This window comes from Notothenia rossii (genome assembly GCF_949606895.1).
Source record: "Notothenia rossii genome assembly, chromosome: 2".
NCBI lineage: Eukaryota > Metazoa > Chordata > Actinopteri > Perciformes > Nototheniidae > Notothenia > Notothenia rossii.
Window position 1 is genome coordinate 14418198 of NC_136904.1, and position 21220 is coordinate 14439417.

The 21220-nt window shown below is 40.5% G+C and overlaps 1 protein-coding gene across 1 annotated transcript in view; it reads left to right on the plus strand.

Annotated features, from left to right (window-relative positions):
• The first annotated feature begins 1005 nt into the window (after positions 1–1005).
• LOC307028392 (CUB and sushi domain-containing protein 1) overlaps positions 1006–21220 on the plus strand; it is a 424819-nt gene continuing 404604 nt past the window's right edge. The window contains exon 1 of the mRNA XM_079663374.1: positions 1006–1179. Coding sequence (XP_079519500.1) covers positions 1044–1179 — 136 coding nt within the window. The 5' untranslated portion in view covers positions 1006–1043. The remainder of the gene's footprint in view (positions 1180–21220) is intronic.

Consider the following 21220-nt stretch of genomic DNA (forward strand, 5'->3'; position numbering starts at 1 on the left):
AAATATTTCATTATTCCTGCTTCTTTTGTTTCATCCATCCCTTTGTGCTCCACCTCTCCTTCTTTCTTCTGAAATGCTTCCTTCTCTTCTTCTTCCCTGTTTGTCTTTCTTTTCTAATTTCCTCTCTTTTCCTCTCATTCCTTTAAGTCACCATCTATCTCTTGGAAGTCTGTTCCCTCCCTCCTCTTTTCCTCACTTGTTCATCCTTCCTCTTGTCTTTCGTTAACTCTTGTGTCCTCCATTACAATCCCCCTTCTCCTCCTTCTTTTCTCTCACTTTCCCGTTTCCTCCCTCTTTCTTATCCCTATGTCCTTCCTTACTCCCATACCCTTTCCCGACATATCTGTCCTTCCCTCCGTCCTCCATCAAGTCTGTTTCCTTCCTCCTTTCTTCTTTCCCCATTTTCCCTTCCTCTTGTCATTCCTCTACTCTTTCACTAGCTCCTTTCCCATCCTCTTCTATCACTCTTTCCTCCCTCTTCAGTTAGTCTGTTTTTACTTCTTCCAGATACCTTTCTCCCTTTTTCTCTCGGCCCCCTCCATCCCGGACTTTTCCCTCCCTCTTCTCTACTTCCCTGACTTGCCTCCCTCTCCCCTTGCGTCTGCCTCTCTCCTCCTCATGCTCTCTCTCTCTCTCTCTCCCCTCTCAGTCGTCGCTCGCTCGCCGTGCTGTGCGGACCTACACCAGCCACCTCTCCGCTCTCCCCCCCTGAATCTCTGTCTCTCTCTGCCTGTCTCTGCCTCTCTCCTCCGGTGCTCCGCTCTCTGCTATGACAGCTCACACCAGCAGCGTGTTGCCCGATCTCAGACAACCGACAACCTGTCACCGGTTATCCTGTCCAAACGTTAACATGGACATGTGTGTGTGGTTTATTCGTGATTGATCTTCGGGTGTAAATATTCTTTTTTGTAAAAACGAAAGAAAAAGGAGGAGGGGGGGCGGCCGTCCCCTTTTACCCCCCTCCGCTTCCTTCAGCCAAGCAGAGCGGCAAGGTGGGGAGAAGGCTTTACAATTAAGCCAGCTTGGATTTATTTAACAGCAAAATGACGGATTTGGGAGCAACGGACCTGCTGCTGATGAGGAGGGGGCTGAATGTGAAGAAGAGCGGCAGGCTGAGACGCGACCTCCCGCTTCTCCTCATGCTGGGGCTCCTCTTCGGGGATCTCTCCTCGTCCAAGGGTGAGTTTCGGAGGCTTTCGATGTGTCTGTGTGTGTGTGCGTGCGTGCCCATTCGCTGGCTTGCGTACATATTATGTGTGTGTACGCGCGTGTTGGACGCGATCTAAATATTAGCAGGTTGGTTTGTTTGTGGGAGAGGAACACACTGGTTTTTTATTCGTGCCGTGTCGTTGTTGCGGACAGCGTTAGTGTGTCTGAGAGTGTGTTTGCAAGAGAGAGAAAGAGTTACATCTATGCGTGTGTGCTCGCTCTCGCCTCTCTTGGGATGACGTGCGTGTGTCCTTTTGTGCGTGCGTGCAGTAGAGAGAATGAGAGAGCTATTGCGTGTGTGTGTGCGCACGTGAGAGAAAGAGTGCAGTGCCCAACTTGGGCACAGTATTACACCTGGGGAACAGTGAAGGCATCCTCATTTTGGGCCTGCTTGCTGTGCAGATATTAAAATGAATAAACCAACTTAACAATCAATCACAGATCACTTACACAGACTTCCTGCAGCTTCTTCAAGTGAGGACTGCAATGAGGGCAATCACATCTGAAACAGAAACAATTAAACATGTTGTTTGGTATCAGGCAAATCATGGCTATAAAATTAATAACCTGTGTGACAGAGAGAGATGGAGTGGATATTTCTGCTGGAGGGAATTTAGAGAGGAAATCCCACGCTCATTGTGTAATGTGATTTGGTGGATTCACCACACACAGAGGAGCAGTTGTCTCCGTGGAGATGCTGACGGTCTGACAGGGGATTGATGCTGTGTGTCAGCAGGTCTGTGTTGGTGAGCATTTAGTGACCATGGAGGTTCCTCACGTTACAGACGGATATGGGAGAAAGTGTTAACATTCTCCTCGTTTGGTGGGAGCGTTGCTGTCCCTCTGTTTATCAATAGCTTCTCTGTGTGCACGTCTCCTCGCTGCTTTTCTTAGTGCTTGTCCCTCTGATTTTCTCTCTCAATCACTCCCTCTCCCGTGAACACATCTGTCACATTTCCCGCTCTGCGATAAAGAACACAATTGTTTCTAGCAGTGTTAAAATTGTATGTGTGTGACAGCATTTTGTTCTTGTGCAGTGCTCATGCATTTCCCTTACCCACTGATCTATCTCTTTGTGTTGCATTCTGTGCATTTATCCTGTGTGTGTGTGTGTGTGTCTTTGGAGGCGTTATCTTTATCTGAAATTCTGCCATATGCGGGCTCTCAGGATGGAACTAAAGGAATTTGAATAAAAGTGTGATTGTGGGAGAGTTGTCTATGTTGATGAATGTGATTATGATGCGTTTGAGCTGTTTGTGATTGAGGCAACTGCATCTTATAACCTACGATGTATCTTTCATTCCAATCCATGTGCACTTGTTTGTGTCTGTTTCCTGTTTATCAGTGAAAATCTGCATTTATATTTGATAGATCCCCCCCCCCACACAATAATAAGCAGTTTTGTAGTGACAGTATGTAAGCTGCAGATTCTATATTAGATTATTTGTATCAATTTCAACCGCAAGAAAATGCTGAACATGTCACTTGTAATTTAATTTTTTAATCCATTATCTGAAAACCCTGACCATGACAACAAATTCAGCTTTTCCCTATCAATTATTGCTGTCTGATGTGTGCATCCCTGCAGCTATTTAAGTTATGAAGTTATTATATTTAGAGTTAAACACAGAGGAAGACACTATGAGAAAATGAAAGGGCAGACAGACATCTGGAAAGACAGACGGAGGTTGGCAATAATTTATTTCGTCAAACCTCAAACCCCAGATGGTTGCCAGCCTTTTAAATGTGATGTTGCACTTTAAGTTCCAACACACGACTAATTATTGATATTCTCGAAATGTCACTTAAGAAATGGCATAAAAAGTCAGGTATCTTCAGGCATGAACTGAAGAACAAATAAACAACCGAGGCATTATGAAGATTAAGGAACAAGTTCTCTGATGTTGTTGATTATTTTTTCCACATTTAACATCATTGAGTAACATTTTCTCAACCCCTCAGTGAGCTTCTGTAAGGGGATGTCTATGTTCTGCTTGTCTTACTGTAATTATAATTTGTAGTAATTAAGTAAACTACTCGTAATAATAATCAACACATTCACGTTCATCCTAAATCTCAAATAAATACATTTGTTAATTCATAAAAGTATATTTCATCATCATTATACAACATTTTTTATGGTATTTATCCTGCTTCTTCAAAATCTTTACATATATTTAGCTGACAAACAGTGCGACACAGAAAAACACATTCAGCTTATCCATCAACAGGTTGTTTCAGCCAAGAAACGTCCGAAAACAGTCCCGCTGTGATGTTAATTCCTATAAAACCCAGCCAGTACTTATATCATCTCTGTATTGTTAACCGCAGGTTACAGGGGACTGTGCAAAATAAACACACACACACACACACACACACACACACACACACACACACACACACACACACACACACACACACACACACACACACACACACACGCACACACGTGTGCGCGCAGAGACAATTAGCTGACATTGAATCAATGCCAAACACCAGATATTGGGACTATCTGTCTGTCCCCCTGACTGGCATACTAATATCACACACATGGGAAACACACACACACACACACACACACACACACACACACACACACACACACACACACACACACACACACACACACACACACACACACACACACACACACACACACACACACACTTCTCCTGTGGATGAGAAGATGGCTAATTAAAACAGGGCTATCTTCCCAATTTAAATTCACTGTAGGTACATAAAACCGAGGGCCTTAGACATAAGAAGTGTGGAAACGGATGTCTTAGGCATTGACCAAAGAAATCCATAAGTATTTTTATTTAATCTTGACCTTCTTCAAGTAAAGGCCACAATGTAGCTATTCCTGCACCTTTGGATCCATATCCTGTTTACATGTCTTTACTGCGGTATAAATAATCTCCTGCCACAGGTCACATGCTGACACCTACGGCTTTTTGGGATAAAGTGAGTAGCTTTGTGAATAAATAAGTTGGTGTACTCTGTATGTTTAATATTATGAAAATATATTTGAGAATAATTTAAAAGGTCAGAACTCTTTATTTTAAGTCCATCCAATAAGTGTTGCATGGTTTATTAAAACTATGTATTAATGTAATTTAAAAAATGAACCCTCCTCCTGTGGAATCCAGTAAGTGGACGGTGCTTTAGGAAACAGGTCATTCATGACAATATAGTATAATTGCTTAACATGGGGTATTAAAATTACATCGATTTGTAGCTTTCCTGGGATTCAACATAGGTGAAGTTTTCCATCTAGAACAGAACAAAGGGCTCAAGATAATTAGAGGATATATTCTGAAAATCAATAGTTAACGTGCTCGCAGATGCTCAACAATCCTCATGAGGACAATACCCTGCCTCGCAGAAGAACATTTGCATATTTGCTGGTGTCTGTATTGTTGTGTATATAATACTTTTATTTGCAGCTTACTTTAAATTAAAAAAGCGTTGTGGGATTCCCTCTTTGTGTGTGTTTCAATATGATTTGCTTCCTATGAGAAGCCTGGGAGCTCTAACTTTCACCTCTACGTGGGAGAGACAGACTAAAAGGCACATGCACAGATCAGAGACATTTTGTTCAATGTGTTTAGGTGCTTGTATAATCATTGAATCCCCTCAGTCTCACTAAAGTTACACACTATTCTTTTGAAACAATCTGAGCTGAGTGTGTGTGTGAAAGGCTCGCTCACCTGCAACAGAATGAGCGAGAAATCTCATTGAGTACTGATCCTTTTCAGGTACTTGAGGGTCCTTCTAGTGTTCTCACTGGACCACACACAGACACACACGGCAATACAGTACACTTAACTACGATATAGTACACAGTTCAATGGAGAGCAAAGAGGTGGTGTGTGAATGTGTGTGTAAGAAAGACACAGTGGAGATAAAGAGAGATATCTAATGAATACTAAGAGCAATGAACCATTTGTTTTCCATTCTCACAAGTTCTTCAATTTAAATATATTCAAGAATATATGTGCAGAACTGTGAAGTGAAACCGTGCTTTTGTTAGTGTCACAGAGTAGGATTAACTACCAGAGAACACACAAAGTAGCCTGCATGTTAAGTGTACATGGTTCATTATGCTTGGGAAGAAAAGCTATTTTTTAGCTCTCCACGCTAGAGTTAAAATGAGTGGGTAATCTATCTTTATAGTGTTCAAATGACAGAACTTTCAAAAGAGCCATGGCCTACATGTAGTAGGCTAATGCAGGGGGAGAGGGCAGAGGGAAAAGGGGAGAATGTGTGAAGACGGAGAGATAGAGGGAGAGAGAGGCTGAGATCAGAGCTATGTGGTAAAGAGACATTGGGATGGAGAGGAAGGAAAGACACCGCTATGCTCTGAGAGACAAAGTAAAAGAGAAAATGAGAATGTATTCCCCAGCAGACGCAATTAATCAGGAATGACTTTTCCATCTTGTGCTGCTCTGCTAGTAATGTCTGGCATTAAGTAATGACATCATAACCCTGTCTGCACTGAATTTATACCTCATATGGAGGGAAATCCAGCGGGCTGACCTAAAGGCACGAGCAAACAGGGCTTTAAAATCTGTTGATATTAATGACTGGACTTGAATATTTCATGCTTTGCAGTAAATACTGCATCACACACAACAGCATCTTACATCCATCCGTCATTTCAAATCAGAGAGGACAGCATAAAAAAGGAAATAAATGAGCATGTGCATATCGTATGAAATAGCATGACAGAGCTTGAAATTATGATCATCATAAAAGTGCTGTTGCAAAGCTGGTCCGATTGTGTTTTACAACCCATTAGTAGGCTATTCAAGAGTAAATGCCATGTCCCTTTTATTTGTCAGGCTCTTATTTTGAACCACCATGTTAAAGTCTTATTTTCTAAATCTTTAAATAAAAAAAACAGATTACTAGATTCATCTTTTTAACTTTTAGCGCTGTCTGCATAAATCCTACATATAATAAAGGTCTTGAGTAAACAATTGAACCCCAAAATATATGTCTGATAAATAAAGAAATGTAATGTATAGTACTGGTTATGACCTAGCATTTGGCTGGTATAGAGCTTTTGGAAGCAGCCACTTTGCTCCATGATGTTGTTGCTGTTTTTTCTGTACCTTGTATTGCCGACGCCTCGCTGTTGTTCTGCTGAGGGTTATTTCATAACACAGGATTATTCAGCCAGCGAGCTCTAAAAATAAGCATGAAATGAACCTCTCAACTAGAGTTTGTAATGAAAGATCAGTAGGTGTGGCTACAAGACATCCATGACAACCAATATCCAAAATTAATTTGACAATTTATTCAGAACATCAGCAGCTGTGGATAATGTTTTACCAATTCCAGTGAAGTAATTACCTCCGCAAAGGAGGCAATGTATTTCCCTTGGTTTCTCTGATGGTTTGTCTGCAGGATTACGGAAAAACTACTCGCCCGATATTTATTAGACTTCATGGGCCAAGCAGGAATCCATTCTTTTTTCAGTGTTGCATTTATGCTGCATTGCTGAATGTTCTTGACGTTCTAATATGGAAAATGGCACAATCCAAGGAACCTTTGAATAAAACATTGGCCTTGGTTGTAGGGGTTCTCAAGAATTCCAAGTTTTTTGTTGTTAGCAGCAATAGATTGTAATGCATTCTGGTAGCAGCATGGGTTCATGAAGCACATTAACAGCTTGCATTACATTGAGGTATTGTCTCTTTTATTCAAATTCCAGGTGCAAAATATCCCTGAGCATTCCTATTTTCAGGACAATGAACTTCTGTTACGTCTACGCTCTGAACAAAAAAAAGTTAGTGTAGCATTCTTCAGCTGCTCCTCGGTTACATTGACTTCTACCGTAGTCTACACATTATATACCTCCTATTAAATGTGCAGTACTTGTAAGGCCTTATAGTTGCTAACAATGCCACTGCGTAACTATTTTCCATATTAAGTGAAGCTTGTATATTTAACACTTTCAGAAACAGACACTAAAATATCAGTTAATCATTTTGCTGATCTCATTCAGCTAAAAGATATGTATCTGGTTTGTTTAAAAAAAAAAAAAAGAATTTCTAAGCTTACAAAAAGCATCACATTCAAATGCATATTAGTAAATGTCACCAAGTTAATCATTTGACCCACTCACAGTGTTATAGTTCACACTGATTGTTTTTAATAATTACATTCAGTAAGACACATCTAGGCCTATATAAGCACTCCAGCAGCGGGAGTCGTTGGAGCATTTGGTTTTACCGCATCAGCACATTGGTCTCATTGATATGAATGTGGATGCTGCTTTCTTTTTGATGTAGTGCCATTGTCGGTGTGAATGTAAAACTGTTCCTAAATGTGGCTTGTCCCTGAGCTAGCAACCTTAAATAACTCAGATAAAAATAATATGGTAATTTTTGAATCCAGGTAGGGAGAAGCACTTTTTGATGAGAGTGCAAGGTCAGCTGGTAGTAGACTCAATGTTTTGCTCAAAGGCACTTGGGCAACGTGAAGATTTCTTTAGCTTGAATACATATCCTGTTAGCAGTTGAATGATGGATTCATTGCAGTATAGGGCTAGTGTAGCTTCAAACCTGAATATCTGTTAGTTTGGTGCTACTATAAACGAATGAAGAGGCTAATGATTCTCTTAATGTAGCACTTTGCCATTTTATTATTCCTGCTTTGCCTTTTTGTTAGCATGACATTTTATATATGCTGTGGGCTAATGGCTGACTAGCGGGCTAACATTAAGCGGGCTAATGCGTCTGTTAATGTTACATTAGTGTTATTTCAGTTTTTCTCTCGCTTAGTTCCATGGTTTAAGGGCATGGTGTGTGTGTCACTGTTAGAGCACACCTACGCTCTGTGTGTGTCGGTATGTCGTGTACAGGATGAATGTGTGTGTATGCACGCTCTACATATGGAGCCAATGAGATACATTTCCATTTCAAAGCGACGAGTCAGCAGCTGCAGAAGCTACTTTCATCCATTAATGTGATTTTAGGGAGAGAGCAAGACAGTGAGACACACACAGAGAAACACATAGAGCCCCAGTAATAATTACTCCCCAGGTTGGCAGAGGGTTCAGATTGTTTATTAGTGTCTCTGTCTCTGAGTTCTTCTCTCACTGACTGGCTTTCCTTGTGTTCTTAGTCAAATGATGTGTACTCCACTTATCTGCTGAGCAGTCCAGTGTTTAATGCAGCTGTCACTCACATTAACAGGTTCACTGCTCTTCAAAGTGTGTGTGTTTTTGTATCATTGTATGTGTAAAACAGTTGAAAAGTCTGCAGAAGATGAATCACTTTAGAGATAAACAGTATGCAATTATTTGTCTTGCCCTTCAAGGGAAAATGCTAAGGGTCAGGTGTGTGTGTGTGTGTGTGTGTGTGTGTGTGTGTGTGTGTGTGTGTGTGTGTGTGTGTGTGTGTGTGTGTGTGTGTGTGTGTGTGTGTGTGTGTGTGTGTGTGTGTGTGTGTGTGTGTGTGTGTGTGTGTGTGTGTGTGTGTGTGTGTGTGTGTGTGTGTGTGTGTGTGTGTGTGTGTGTGTGTGTGTGTCATTTGGGAGATTTTAATGCTTGGTCACATTAACAGCTGGCATACTTGTGTATAAATATGTGTTTATGCATTTTTGACTGAGTGTGTTTGTTTGTGTGTGTATGTGTGAGCATAAATGCATTAGCCACGGGCTATCGTTGCTCCAGTATATAGCATCGTTCTTATTCTATCCATTTTTAATGATTGGTAATGGTCGCTAGCAGTGTTGAACCTACATCGTAAGGACACGGCAAAAAAACGGTCCCGTGGTGGCAGAGAGAGGGAGGCTGAAAGAGAGATACAGCAGAGAGGGAGATATACAAACTTGGGGGGTGTTAATAGTTGTTAGCTTGTTGGAAACCAACATCTTAGAAGCGCTGCTGACACATCCCATGGTACTCTGTTCTACTGCAGTACAGCCCCACAGGGGAGGCAGTGGGAGAGGGAGGAAGGAGGTGAGAAAATGGCCTGCAGGCCTGACTGACTGACTGTCAGTTTGATTTACAGACTAAATGATGGACTGGTTGTTAAGTTGATTGACTGACTTGCAGGCTGATTTGTTGTGTTACAGGCTGGCTACGTGACTGACTAAAGCAATTGCTGATTTGTTGAAGGCTTTTTACAAAGTACCTTTGTGATGGCAGAGCAGGAGAGGGGGGATAAATGGAGAGATAGAGAGATGGAGGGATCGAGGGAAGACGAGGATTCTTAAATGTGTTTAAACTCCACAAAAAGGTTTGAATTAGTTTCCAGGGTCCAAAGGCCAAGTAAACTTACTAAGCACTAGGGTTGTCCCGAATACCATTTTTCGGTTTCCGGATATTCGGTATGGTATTAATCAGCAGTAGTAATTAGCAGCGAATACTCAGCGCTTCAGCACCTGTATTTCGTTTTATTCAAGGCATTCATGTTGTTAATCTACAGTATTGTTGTTTTATAGTTATTTGTTAATGTATAGAACTTAATTTGTGTTCTTTGAAATTGAATGGGATATTGCATTGTGTTTGTTACTTTTGTTGCAGTTGTATATGTCTCAAGTGTAATTTGGCTTGGCTTCCTATTTTGTAAGGCAAGGCAAGGCAAGGCAATTTTATTTATATAGCACTTTTCAGCACGTGGCGATTCAAAGTGCTTTACAGGTTAAAAGCAAACAACATTTAAGAACAAATACAGCACAAATACATTATTAAAAAGGCATTTAAAAACAGGCATAATAAGCAAAGGGTTTTTCTCCAGTATGGACATGCTTTTATTTTGAAGGAGAGTTAGCGCTGTTGACAGGAAGTTGTTGTTGCTATGGAAACAACGTGACGGAAAGTTAATGGTTAAGTGTTAGCTCCCCCCGAAGAGGCACAAGCTCTTACGTTGATATTGGAGATTTCAATACATTCAATTTGGATTCGGATATTCAGGTACAGCCCTACTAAGCACTTAATGGCTGTTAAATGGTTTCTAGTTACATTTGGCTGTTGTTTGTTTCCATTCCAAGACCACAATACACTTTATTACAAATGCTTCCTTGTGCAGTTTTAGGGGAAAAAAACAGCATTTTATCCCCAGAAATCCAGGGGAATCAAATCAAAAATAAATCAAATCCAATTGAATTGTATTAAAGTAAATTAAATGGGGCCATACATTTGAAGCAGTTCAGCAATTCAAGAACAAAAGGAAGAAGATGTAAGCGGCTACAAACTGATGCTCTGAGGTTTTTCATACCATGCTGACAACTCAAAGTGTAAACTGAGCAATATCGCCCTGTCATCTGGAGAGGATATAAATGGATGGAGAGACGGAGAGACATTTTGTGGAGTCAGAAAGGAAGAGGGAGTGAGTGAATGAGAGAGTGAGTGAATGAGGGAGGGAGGAGGGGGTTCAGATGGAGGATGTGGAAGGAGGAGAGGAAAGAGGAAGAGGGAGGGAAGACCTTAAGCAGTGTGATAAGAAAAATAATAAAGTAAAGGTTTGTAAAAGGCTCCAATACTCCAGTATAGCAATATCAGCTTCACACAATTACACACTTCCTCCCTCTTTTTCTCTCCATCCAACACACAGCTGTATGAAAATGGATGCAGTAGTGTCCTTTGCAGGTCATTGAATCTGAACAATGACAATCCCTTACATCTGTCTGGCAAATGATGGCTAAATCACACAGCTCTTCTGCCTGCCTGCCTCCCGTCTTAAGTCCTGCTCGGAAATGTAAGCATGTGTTCATTGGACTATTAACATGCTACCAATTTGTTTTTGGACAATGTTCTCAAGTCAAATTGTTCTTTTAATTCTTCCTAATGTTGCCAGTGAAGACAGTACCAGGGCCTTTCAGCACATCTTCAGCACATTCAGACAATACGATTCTTCTACGAGGAGTTTCTGTTACGAACTCAGAAACTCAGGGTATTGGACCCAATTGCACGACCCAGGAGACAGAGGTAAAGTATTTGTAAGATATTTTATTTTCAAATAGATGAACAAAATAAACACTTTCTAATAGATGAGATGACAAAAGGTGAACAAAAGAAAATCGCTCACGTAGTGAGGAACAAAAACATTGTGGTATCAAGGAGAGCATAGATCTGAAATAGATCTGACATAGATCTGCATGAGACAAGACGAACTGACAAGGAACACTGGGAGACTGGGGAATTTAAACACACGACAACAAGACACAGGTGGAAACAATCAGGGGCGGGGCTGGTGCTGATGAGCGCGGGAGACACACACAAGGTAGACAATCAGGGAGCCTGGAATGACAGGTAAACGGTGAGTGACAAAACAAACCAGGAAGTGGAAGACAATACAACCAAAAACCAACATTTCGGTTGGTGCACAACAGTTTCAAGTGCTTCTTGAATGTCAAAAAGGAAGCGATTCACTCTCTCTCCCCTTTCCTTTCCTTCGCTCTCTACTCTTCCCTTATCTAATTTCTACTCTTTTTCTCTCGCTTCATGTCTTCTGCCCTCTTTTCATCCATAACTCCTATTCTTATTTATGCAGTTTATTATGTATCATCCCCCGCATTTTTTTCCCTTGCCACTAATTTTGTTCAAATGTCTTCCTCTTCTCTTTCCTTTCTCTCTGTTTAATTGCTCTCCTCCTTTTCTGCATATATTCCAATATGCCTGTCCTCCCTTTCTTCATCCATATCTCTCCATCTTTGTGTCCCTTCCTGTCCTTTCTCTCTCATCAACTTCCTCCACTCCTTCTCATTCTCCTCCGCCTTCTTCTGGAGTCTCCTTCTCTCTCTCTGCCCTTTCGAGTCCTTTGATTAGGTTGTTGGCATTTTCATTGAGATGTCTATATGACCATTGAAATAACTCTCCTGTCACAGTCTCATCTGCCCTCTATCTACTCTGTCTCTTCATGTTGCACTTCCACTCCTCAGCATTTCCTCCCCCTACTCTTCCTCTCAACCTTTTATTTTCTTTCTCCATTTGATCCTTTTCCTGTGCTGCTCTCTTGCCTCTCTGCCAATATTCCTCTCAGATTCTCCTCTCTCTCCTCTCTCAGTATCTCTGTCTTTCTCCTCCTCCATCCCTTTCACAGTTCTGCACCTCAGCGTTGCTATCTTCACCCCTTCTTTCTTGTTTTTGTCTGCCGTTTCGTTCTTTACGCCTTTCTACTCTCATTTCCCCCTCTCTATTTCTACGCCTGCTTCCGAAGATCGTTTGTCTGAATGTCAGATGGCCACATCAGCCACTGTTGCTATTATAAACAGCTTTCTGGATGGCACCACAGAGAGAGAGAGACACAGGGGGTGAGAGCGAGGTAGGGTGAGTGTGTAGTGGTGGTGGTAGTGGGGGGGCCTGTGCTGACGCTGCAGTTTTCTTGTGTTTCTGGCAGTGAAGAGAAAGAAAAGATGTCTTAAAATAGAGAGAACATGTTTTAAAATGATATGGGGTGTGGGGTGTTATAGAGCGAGTTGGCCTATAGAAAAGCAAAATGAGATAAGAGGAGTGGAGGGAGAGGGGAGGGAGTGAGGCGAGAAGAAAGAAAAGGGAGTAGAAGGAGAGAAATAAAGGGAGAGGGAGAGCCCGCGTGTCTACATGCCTCTAATCTGTTGATGGTTGAGGGGAAGCAGACAATAACCATTATCTCTCTGAGACTTAGCTTTAGCTGCAGCAGTATGGCACTGCAAACTGCTGGAGCCAGAACAGCTTACAGCACAGAAACACTCCCAGGATGCACCGAGACAGACAGGAGCAGGAGGCGCATCAGGACAACGTTTAAAGGAAGACGATAACATATTAACACGTCATAATAATAATAATAATAATAACAACATTGAGATCCAATATGAGGATCCATTTTGTGCGGTCAAAGCCCAGCTCAAAGTTATCCTCCCTTATGAAGAAGAGAAGTTTCTGCTGCCAATGCCTTTGTCTCTTTTCATTCATCAGGATTATATTTCCTCTATGGTAGCAAAATATGTTACATGAGCTGTCAAACACTGCTATTGTTAAAACTAAAGACTTTTATTGCTGACTTATTCTAAAAAAAAACTATCCATAAATGGACTTGAAGAGATTTGCCAGCATAGCAACATTAGGGCTAGACCACCTGTAACAGCCCATAATGCAACAGTCTCAGTAGGACCTGGTGAATACACTAGTTTTCTTTACATTTAAACTTCATTTCCAGAAAATAAATAATGGTGTGTTCAGGGCAGAATTATCGCAACCCTAAATTACTTTTTATCATTAGCATACCAAGGAAATATTCAATACTGTAATATATCCATCTCGGAATGCTCATACAGAATTGACATTCACAATATAGTTCCTTTGTGGCCCCTAAATATCTGCTTCGGTCAACTCGAGCATGATTAACATTTATTGGCAAATGTATGACAATCAAATCATAGATTAACACCTTGAGCTTTTTTAAAGAACAGGGTCCATGTTGTATGTAAACAAAGTTACATGAAGCATGAGACATGAGTTGTTTGTATGTTTACTTGAACATAAGTGAGTTTGTTGCTTCTACTACATGAAAGAATCAGTGCTTATCCAATGGGACATCAAGGTCTGGCTCTTTGTTTGGCCTCCACCAACTTCCACCAACTTCCAATGACTGCCACATGAAAATGTACTCTTTCCTCGTAATGCTTTTTGCAAAACAAATTAGTAAGTGGGATTCCTACAGTAAGAGACGATGTTGATCAATTACAATGTACAAACTTACAGAAAAGAGGCAGTCAGAAGTGCTGGTACACAAAATGCGACTGGGCACAAACCCACAAACAGGCGCAGACTGGAAATAGACAGACTGTGTAGTTCCTGTGTGCCATTAAAAAAACCTAGAGTTAAAAATAGCATCTAGATGGAAAAACTAATACTGTTTTTCCGTTGCTCCCGCACATTAGGCTTTTATGTACTTAATGTTGTGCATCAATAGCTGTAGAGCTTACAGTTTCCCCGGTTTCTAATTAATATTTAATTATGAACCCGATGCACCTCCATATGCAGTTAAGATTTCAAAGTGAATGACTTCCAATGATTGTTATGTTTGCGCTGTTTTTCAATAAAATGATTGAACACAACTGCCTCTTTAGATATCTGTAGAGCCCTTTTGGATTAAAACAAATCTTTAATACATTTGGCATTAGTTATATCCTTTCATTCATGATATTATATCCAGGTTGATTCAGGTATAGATTCAGGTTTTAAAAGTCTTCCCCAAAGGAGTGAGAAACATTGATAATGTGAATCTCCAGGCTCTCGGTTAGCTGGTATTAACTAACGTTGCTTTTAAAACGCCACCATATCCAGTGTGTTGCTGTGATCTAGTCCTTCTGTAAGTGTGACTGCAGGTTGGCTATACAGTAGCATGCACGGCACACTGGACATTTAGAGGATGAATAAAACATCCTAAAGAAGGCATTACACTGCGCAGGTGTCCTTGACATTTTCTCAAGATGCACTTCAGTCTGCCATGAACAAATAGGATGATTAAACATATACAGTGAATGTACAAATAGACACGAAAAATCACTTTCTAATCATCTCTTTCAGGCTGTCTTCCTGGCACTAGAAACAGGAGGGAGGCCAGATTTGACACCAATGCTGTTAAAAAGCTGACGTCACTGCACTGACTAAGACACAGAACAGAGAGGTGTCACATAGCAAGCCTGATCCTCTCCTTCCTCTCCTCTTCTCCTCTCATTCCTCTCCTCTCCTTATATCTCTCCTCTTCTCCTCTCCTTCCTCTCCTCTTCTCCTCTCATTCCTCTCCTCTCCTTATATCTCTCCTCCCTCTCCTCTCCTCTCCTCTCCTCTCCTCTCCTCTCCTCTCCTCTCCTCTCCTCTCCTTATCTCTCCTCCTCTCTTCACTCCCCTATCCTTACATCTCTCTTCACTTTCATATCATATCATCTCTTCTCCTCTCTCCTTTCCTCCTATCTTTCCTTTCTCCTCAAATGTCCTCTCCTCTCTTCTCCTGTATCTCCCCCCCCTTTTTTTCAACCCTGTCCTCTCCTGTTCATTTCCCTCTCTTTTTCCTCTCCTCCTCTTGCCTCCGCTTCCTCCCTTCCCTCTCCTCCCCTAATTTAGATTTGAGCAGGCATTTTGTTGCATCCAGTAGCCTGCTGGTGTGACGCTGTTTAGGGCCATGAAGAGCTTTCTAAATGATGGCTAAATTTAACTAAATGACTTCCTCCACTCATATCTGATATAATGCTCTCCATGCTCCTCTCCCCTCTCTGGATCTTTCTCTCACTGCCTCATCCTTTTAAGCTGTTGTCCTTTTTCGTCCTCCTTCCTCTCGCTCCCCTCTCTCTCTATCTACATTTTGTCTCCTGTTGCAACCACTCCCTCCCCATCCTCTCGCTTCCTGTCGTCTAATCGTTTTGTTTTGTCTACTTTCTACTTGTGTCAGACTTTTCTCTGTCTGAATCATTTTGCCTTTCTGAAGTCTTTATAACATAGCTCAAGAGAAATGTCCTTTTAACATTAGATAATCAGCTGGCAGTTGTCTGTCTGTTTGATCGATCCACTTCCTTCCATCCTTTCTTTGACTGGAAGCTGGAACTAATTAGAGGATAGATCTTTACCTGAGAATTAAGGTCAGAAAATTGGAAAAAGGATAATTGCTTGTAGATCAGTATGTCAATGGTGGCTAAGCCAGCCAACCGGCCTCCTACTCTACCCATTCATTCACAACCTCTCTGCAGGACAGCCTAATTACCTCATTTATATGTATAAAGTATATCACTCATTACATTACCATGTATATCATGTTGCCATGCAATTATGACATAATCTAATGTTACATTTAAGCTGTAATATTACGTTACCTAATCTGCTGTATCCAATTACCATATTTATGAGTTTGTAAATGGATATACTGATAATGTCACAAATATTTAACACCTCACGTTAATATAATGATGAATCAAAACCTAATAAAAATATAATTGAGTTAAATATATCATTATTTTATGGACCCTATGAACCTCAGAAAAAAAGTATTAATTATATTAAAGGTGGGGTAGGTAATTCACTTCAGAAACGCTTTTTGTTATATTCCATGGAATGCTCTTAACATCCCGATAGCAATGAATATATTAAATGCTTTGACATCTGTGGAAGCCGTAGTACTGTAAAACGCCTACCTGCCTGTCAGCCTTCCATCTGAGCACAAACTTATCTCGTGCCCTCATTGGTCATGTGCGCGTTCGTGTGTGTTGGAGGAGGGGCCCTGTAAGGAAGTGGCAGATTTTTTCCGGTTGTGTATTTTCAAATTCTAGCGCACTCGAGCTGGTTTCTCAAACGTACCTACCCCACCTCTAAGCACGTATTCTATATTATAATTGTTTGTAATATGATACAATATACACTTGATATCATGTAATATAAGATGGTGTTACCCATCCTAACCTCAGTGGAAACACACATTAGAAACACATGAAGCTTTTCAAGTGAGAGCCCACCAGGAGCAGCTGGCTAACAACATAACACTGCATCAGCGTCACTTAGCAACTCTCCTTCACCCGTTGTTTCTGAAGCGTATAGCCCGTCATGCTTCCAGTATTTATCAGCCAGTGTTCAGCTTTTGGGTATGCAAGATTATCACATTTTGTTTGTTAATATTAAAACAATGAATTAAAGGACAAATAAATCATGTCCAACATTTAATCATTTTAAATATGAGGCGGTTTCACAACTCCTGTCTGTCCTTGGAATGTACTAACAAAGATGACTTGTTACCAAAAGTAGATAAGGTATATTAAGCGTTTTTATGAAGAGAGTATTGATACCACTCTTATACTCATACACTACATATACATGAAGCTGAAGATGGGGATGATTAGCATGTCTTTGCTTGAATCTTTGCTTAGGCGTAAGGACGGGAAGGACATTAAGGCAGTTAGCCTAGCAAAAATCTTTGCCTCTAAATGTCACAATTTAACATGTAGTTTGTTTGTGTCAAGCACACCTGTGAATTTGACATTGAATTGCCTCCATTTTTCTGACACCAAGGACATTTCAAGCACATCTTTGTGCCGGTGAAAAAGTGTTTCCGTATCTGACGTTCAAAGCTAACAGATCTCACTGTCAACTCCTGCTATGCTTGCTCATATTTGAAAAAGACGAGGGAAAGTTATAATTCTATTAAATAAATGGAAACCGCAGAGATACTGCATATCTCACTTGTGTACAACACAGGTTGATTTGTGCATCAATTACATACACTAAGCCACGCTGCCTCAAAAGGGAATCAATCTGCAAACTCCGGCTCAGCAGGCTATTTTCTATTTCCACAGTCTGCTCTGTCAACATGACTGATATGTTAATCAGAGTATTATTTACGGTTGAATGTGGAAATCATTGATTAATGCAGCATCAAGAATGTCACGCAAAATGTGTCATCTGCAGTCTTGTTTTATGGAAACACTGCATAAAAGTTAGGTTAATCCATATTTGATAGCATTAGAAATTGCTGTTTGTGATGACTGATTAGTCATCTTGCTTGCCAATTGAAAATTATACATTTGTAATTTGTTTTTAATTACATGGTACAGTAACATATTGTCCTCATGGTACAACCCTGTAATTTGCATTAAGAAAAATGTGTCAAATCATTCCTATAATAATTTGCTTTATATATAACATCATAGAGACACCTACAATGGAATTATTTCTGCAAAGGAAGGAAGATTCAAAAGCAGCTTTGACTTATGTGACTTATTTTCCCACATTCAAAACATTGCATTAGCCTGTTTGAGATAATTATAATTGCCATGGGTCTCTCTAGTGGATCCAACACAAGTCTCTTTACAAGGTCAGCAAAGAGCAGCTTGGTGGCCTGTAACCTGAAGCTATTTCTGATTTCCTCTTAGCCCTAATGACCCTAACCATAAATCACATTAAATGAAAAGAATACACAAAATAAACAGCACCAAAACAACAAAAAAGATCAAATGACAATATTTCATTAAAACATAATATGGAGAACAAGTGGAAAACTACCTGGACCCCTAAACCAGTGGAGACAACAAAGAGCGTCTCAAACACTCAGTCCACTTTAAGCCTACCCTGACAATATGAAATGATATAAAACAATGTATTGCTATCGGAGCGATGTTATGGCATTTTCCTTACAATTATACCTAATTCACTCTTTACAAGCTCTCTTTCTTAAATGTCTCAGGAGACCATCTTATCAAGTTTTTACATCATATTTACATCTTTAGTCTTATACTTAAAGGTGACCTATCATGCAAAATGCACTTTTGTACGTCTTTTATACATGAATATGTGTCCCCGGTGTTCCAGGGAACTCACCAAGTGTCAGAAAACACAACCCTCTCTATTTTCCTCCATACCCAAACCTCTAAAAAAGGGGCTGCAACGGATCTGATACAGACTGATCCAGATTTGAACACTTCTATGACGTCACAGAAGTGGCGCTACGGCTATTTGGCCAACTCCACCAATCAGGAGGAGACAGCCACGGACATTGCCGTTCGCAAGCGCTGGAGACGCTGTAGTACATATGCCAGGCCTCTAGATGGTGCTGTTCTCACAGAATCAGCCCAAGAAAAGACACTGTTAAATTGAGAGAAATGAGGAATGGCTAAAATGCATGATCTGTTTGGTATTTTGAAAAATAAAAAGTATAAATATGCCTTATATAGGTATGGTCCTATATGCTAAATATAGCATGATAGGTCCACTTTAACATGAAAGAACATAACTTGAATAAAATGAAATTAAACTAAGCCTGCCTTAAATCTGTTTTTAAAGGTCCCCTATTATACTGGTTTTCATCAATATGTTATAGGTCTCAGATATATACAAAACATGTCTCTGAAGTGTTTGGCTCCAAATACCAAACAGATCATTGCAGCATCCCATAAACCCCTCTGTTTCAGCCCTGTTTCAAAAGTGCTGATTCTCTGTCTGTTACTTGAGATGAAAATAAGGAGCCCCTCCCCACACCCCTCTGAGAGATATTTGGTTAAAACGAACACAATGGTGCTCTAGGAGGAGACTCAGGTGATAAGGTGTGTGTGTGTTTGTGTGTGTGTGTGTGGGGGCCAGGTTACCTTGGTTGGTGATTGGCTAATGATTACACAAGCCAAAAAAATCGTTATGACATCATAAAGTGGCCAAAATCTGATCAGCTCATTTTCAGACAGGTTTTTATATAAATTGATCAGGATACAAAGAGAGAGAATCTCTTCACACAGAGGGGACACATGTTGATGTATAAAATACAGGAAAAAGTGGATTTTGCACAATAGGTGACCTTTAATGTATTTGTGTTTTCCATTGTAGTTTCTGTATACATTTGTATATAGGGACCATCCTAATCAAGGTTAATAGCAATAGACTATATTTTTCATTAATGCAACATTGCTGTTTTTGATAAAGAAGATTCCTCACCTTTAGCTTTGCTGTAATTTCTTATCATTCTTAATTTATGATGCTGTATATCGGAGCAGTCATGTTTTAAATACATCCTGCCTGATAAGGTCAGAGTTGAGAGCCATCACCAGGAGACATGACAGGTATGTGTCCATATGGCACATGTGTCTGCAAGTGCTTCACTGTTAATTCTTTATGAGCATACATCAATATGAATATGGTATATGAACACATACCAGAAGTGACATGAGTCAGATAGTCTGCTTCCTGCAAGGCTTGCAGAAAAAAAAACGTTGACTCTGGTCTTGTCATCCACAGCTTATTTATTTCGTCCACTCCACCGAGATATTACAACATGACAGGAGTCAAAGACCTCTGGCCGGCTGCACTATTACTCAGAGTGCAACTGTCAATGTTCATATCCAGTATTTTCTCTTCCTCTCATTCCTTTCTCTTTAATCTTCTGAGCAGCAATGATCTAATTGAGATTGACCTCTGTTACCACCACCTTCACATGTTGCTTCTCCATGAAGATTAGTGTGCAGTATATCCAAACACCATTTACATGAGAAGACACGCACCGCTAGATATGATATCTCTCGGGGCCTAGCTGTAAAATCACTGCATCCATATCACCAACATCACAATCAAGAAATGACCACCAGTGCTTGATTAAAAACAATTACACACCCACTAGGTTTATACAGTGTTTGTACCTAGGCCGACTTTGATTTTGTCTTATCTGCTTAGCATTTTGGGCAGAGAGAGAGCTGGTGAGTTTTTCAACATATCAATCTCCTTTGTTCATTTTTCTCACTGATGGCAGCAGAGATATTTGGCTTCCTGTTTCTGTTTTGTTGCAGGCTGTAACAATAAGCGTCCTCCTTTGTAATTGATTTGTCTGGGGAGAATAGAATAATGATTGTGCATGCACAGTCCTTTCTACAAATAAGTGCTAACCAGTCAAATGTATTGTGGCTCACTAAGGTAATGTATTACCTAATTAATGATTTACCTAAACATTTTCCAATGCAGTCTATCTTTGTGCGTACTGGCAGTGTTTTGCTCTAATGACTCACAGCCACTGCAGAGAAATACAGAACAAGAAGGATATAAACAATGTTATACATTTATTAATTTTTCTGTGTGTGATTGACATTCTGCATAACTTACCTCACAGCTGTCAATCCTGGATTTTTTATACCCAGTGAACACCAGCGAACCAGCCAAAAGGATAGCTTTACCCTTCTACATCCTGCTTATCTTTATGATTGCACACAATACAAACCAGTTATATCTTTCATTTTGATAAACTGAAAGGTTCAGTATGCTTGTATTTTACTATGTTGCACATGATGTCAACCAAACTCTTCTGAATGAAAGTTAAGATAAGATCAGATGTTCTCCTCAGCAGAGGAGATGTAGCTGGCCGTGGCCCTGTGTGTTTTGTATCGAGGAGCAGTGTATCTCCTGTCAGAGGCCAGGGTCTTAAAGCAGATCCTGAGGTCTTGAGTTGAGTCGATCTTACTTTCTTCTTCCCCCATCCTCCGCTCATAGAGCTGCTGGAGGATTGAGCACTGCTCCTCCTTTGGCTTCCAGGGTGATCCCCCTCCACAGTTACATTCTGCA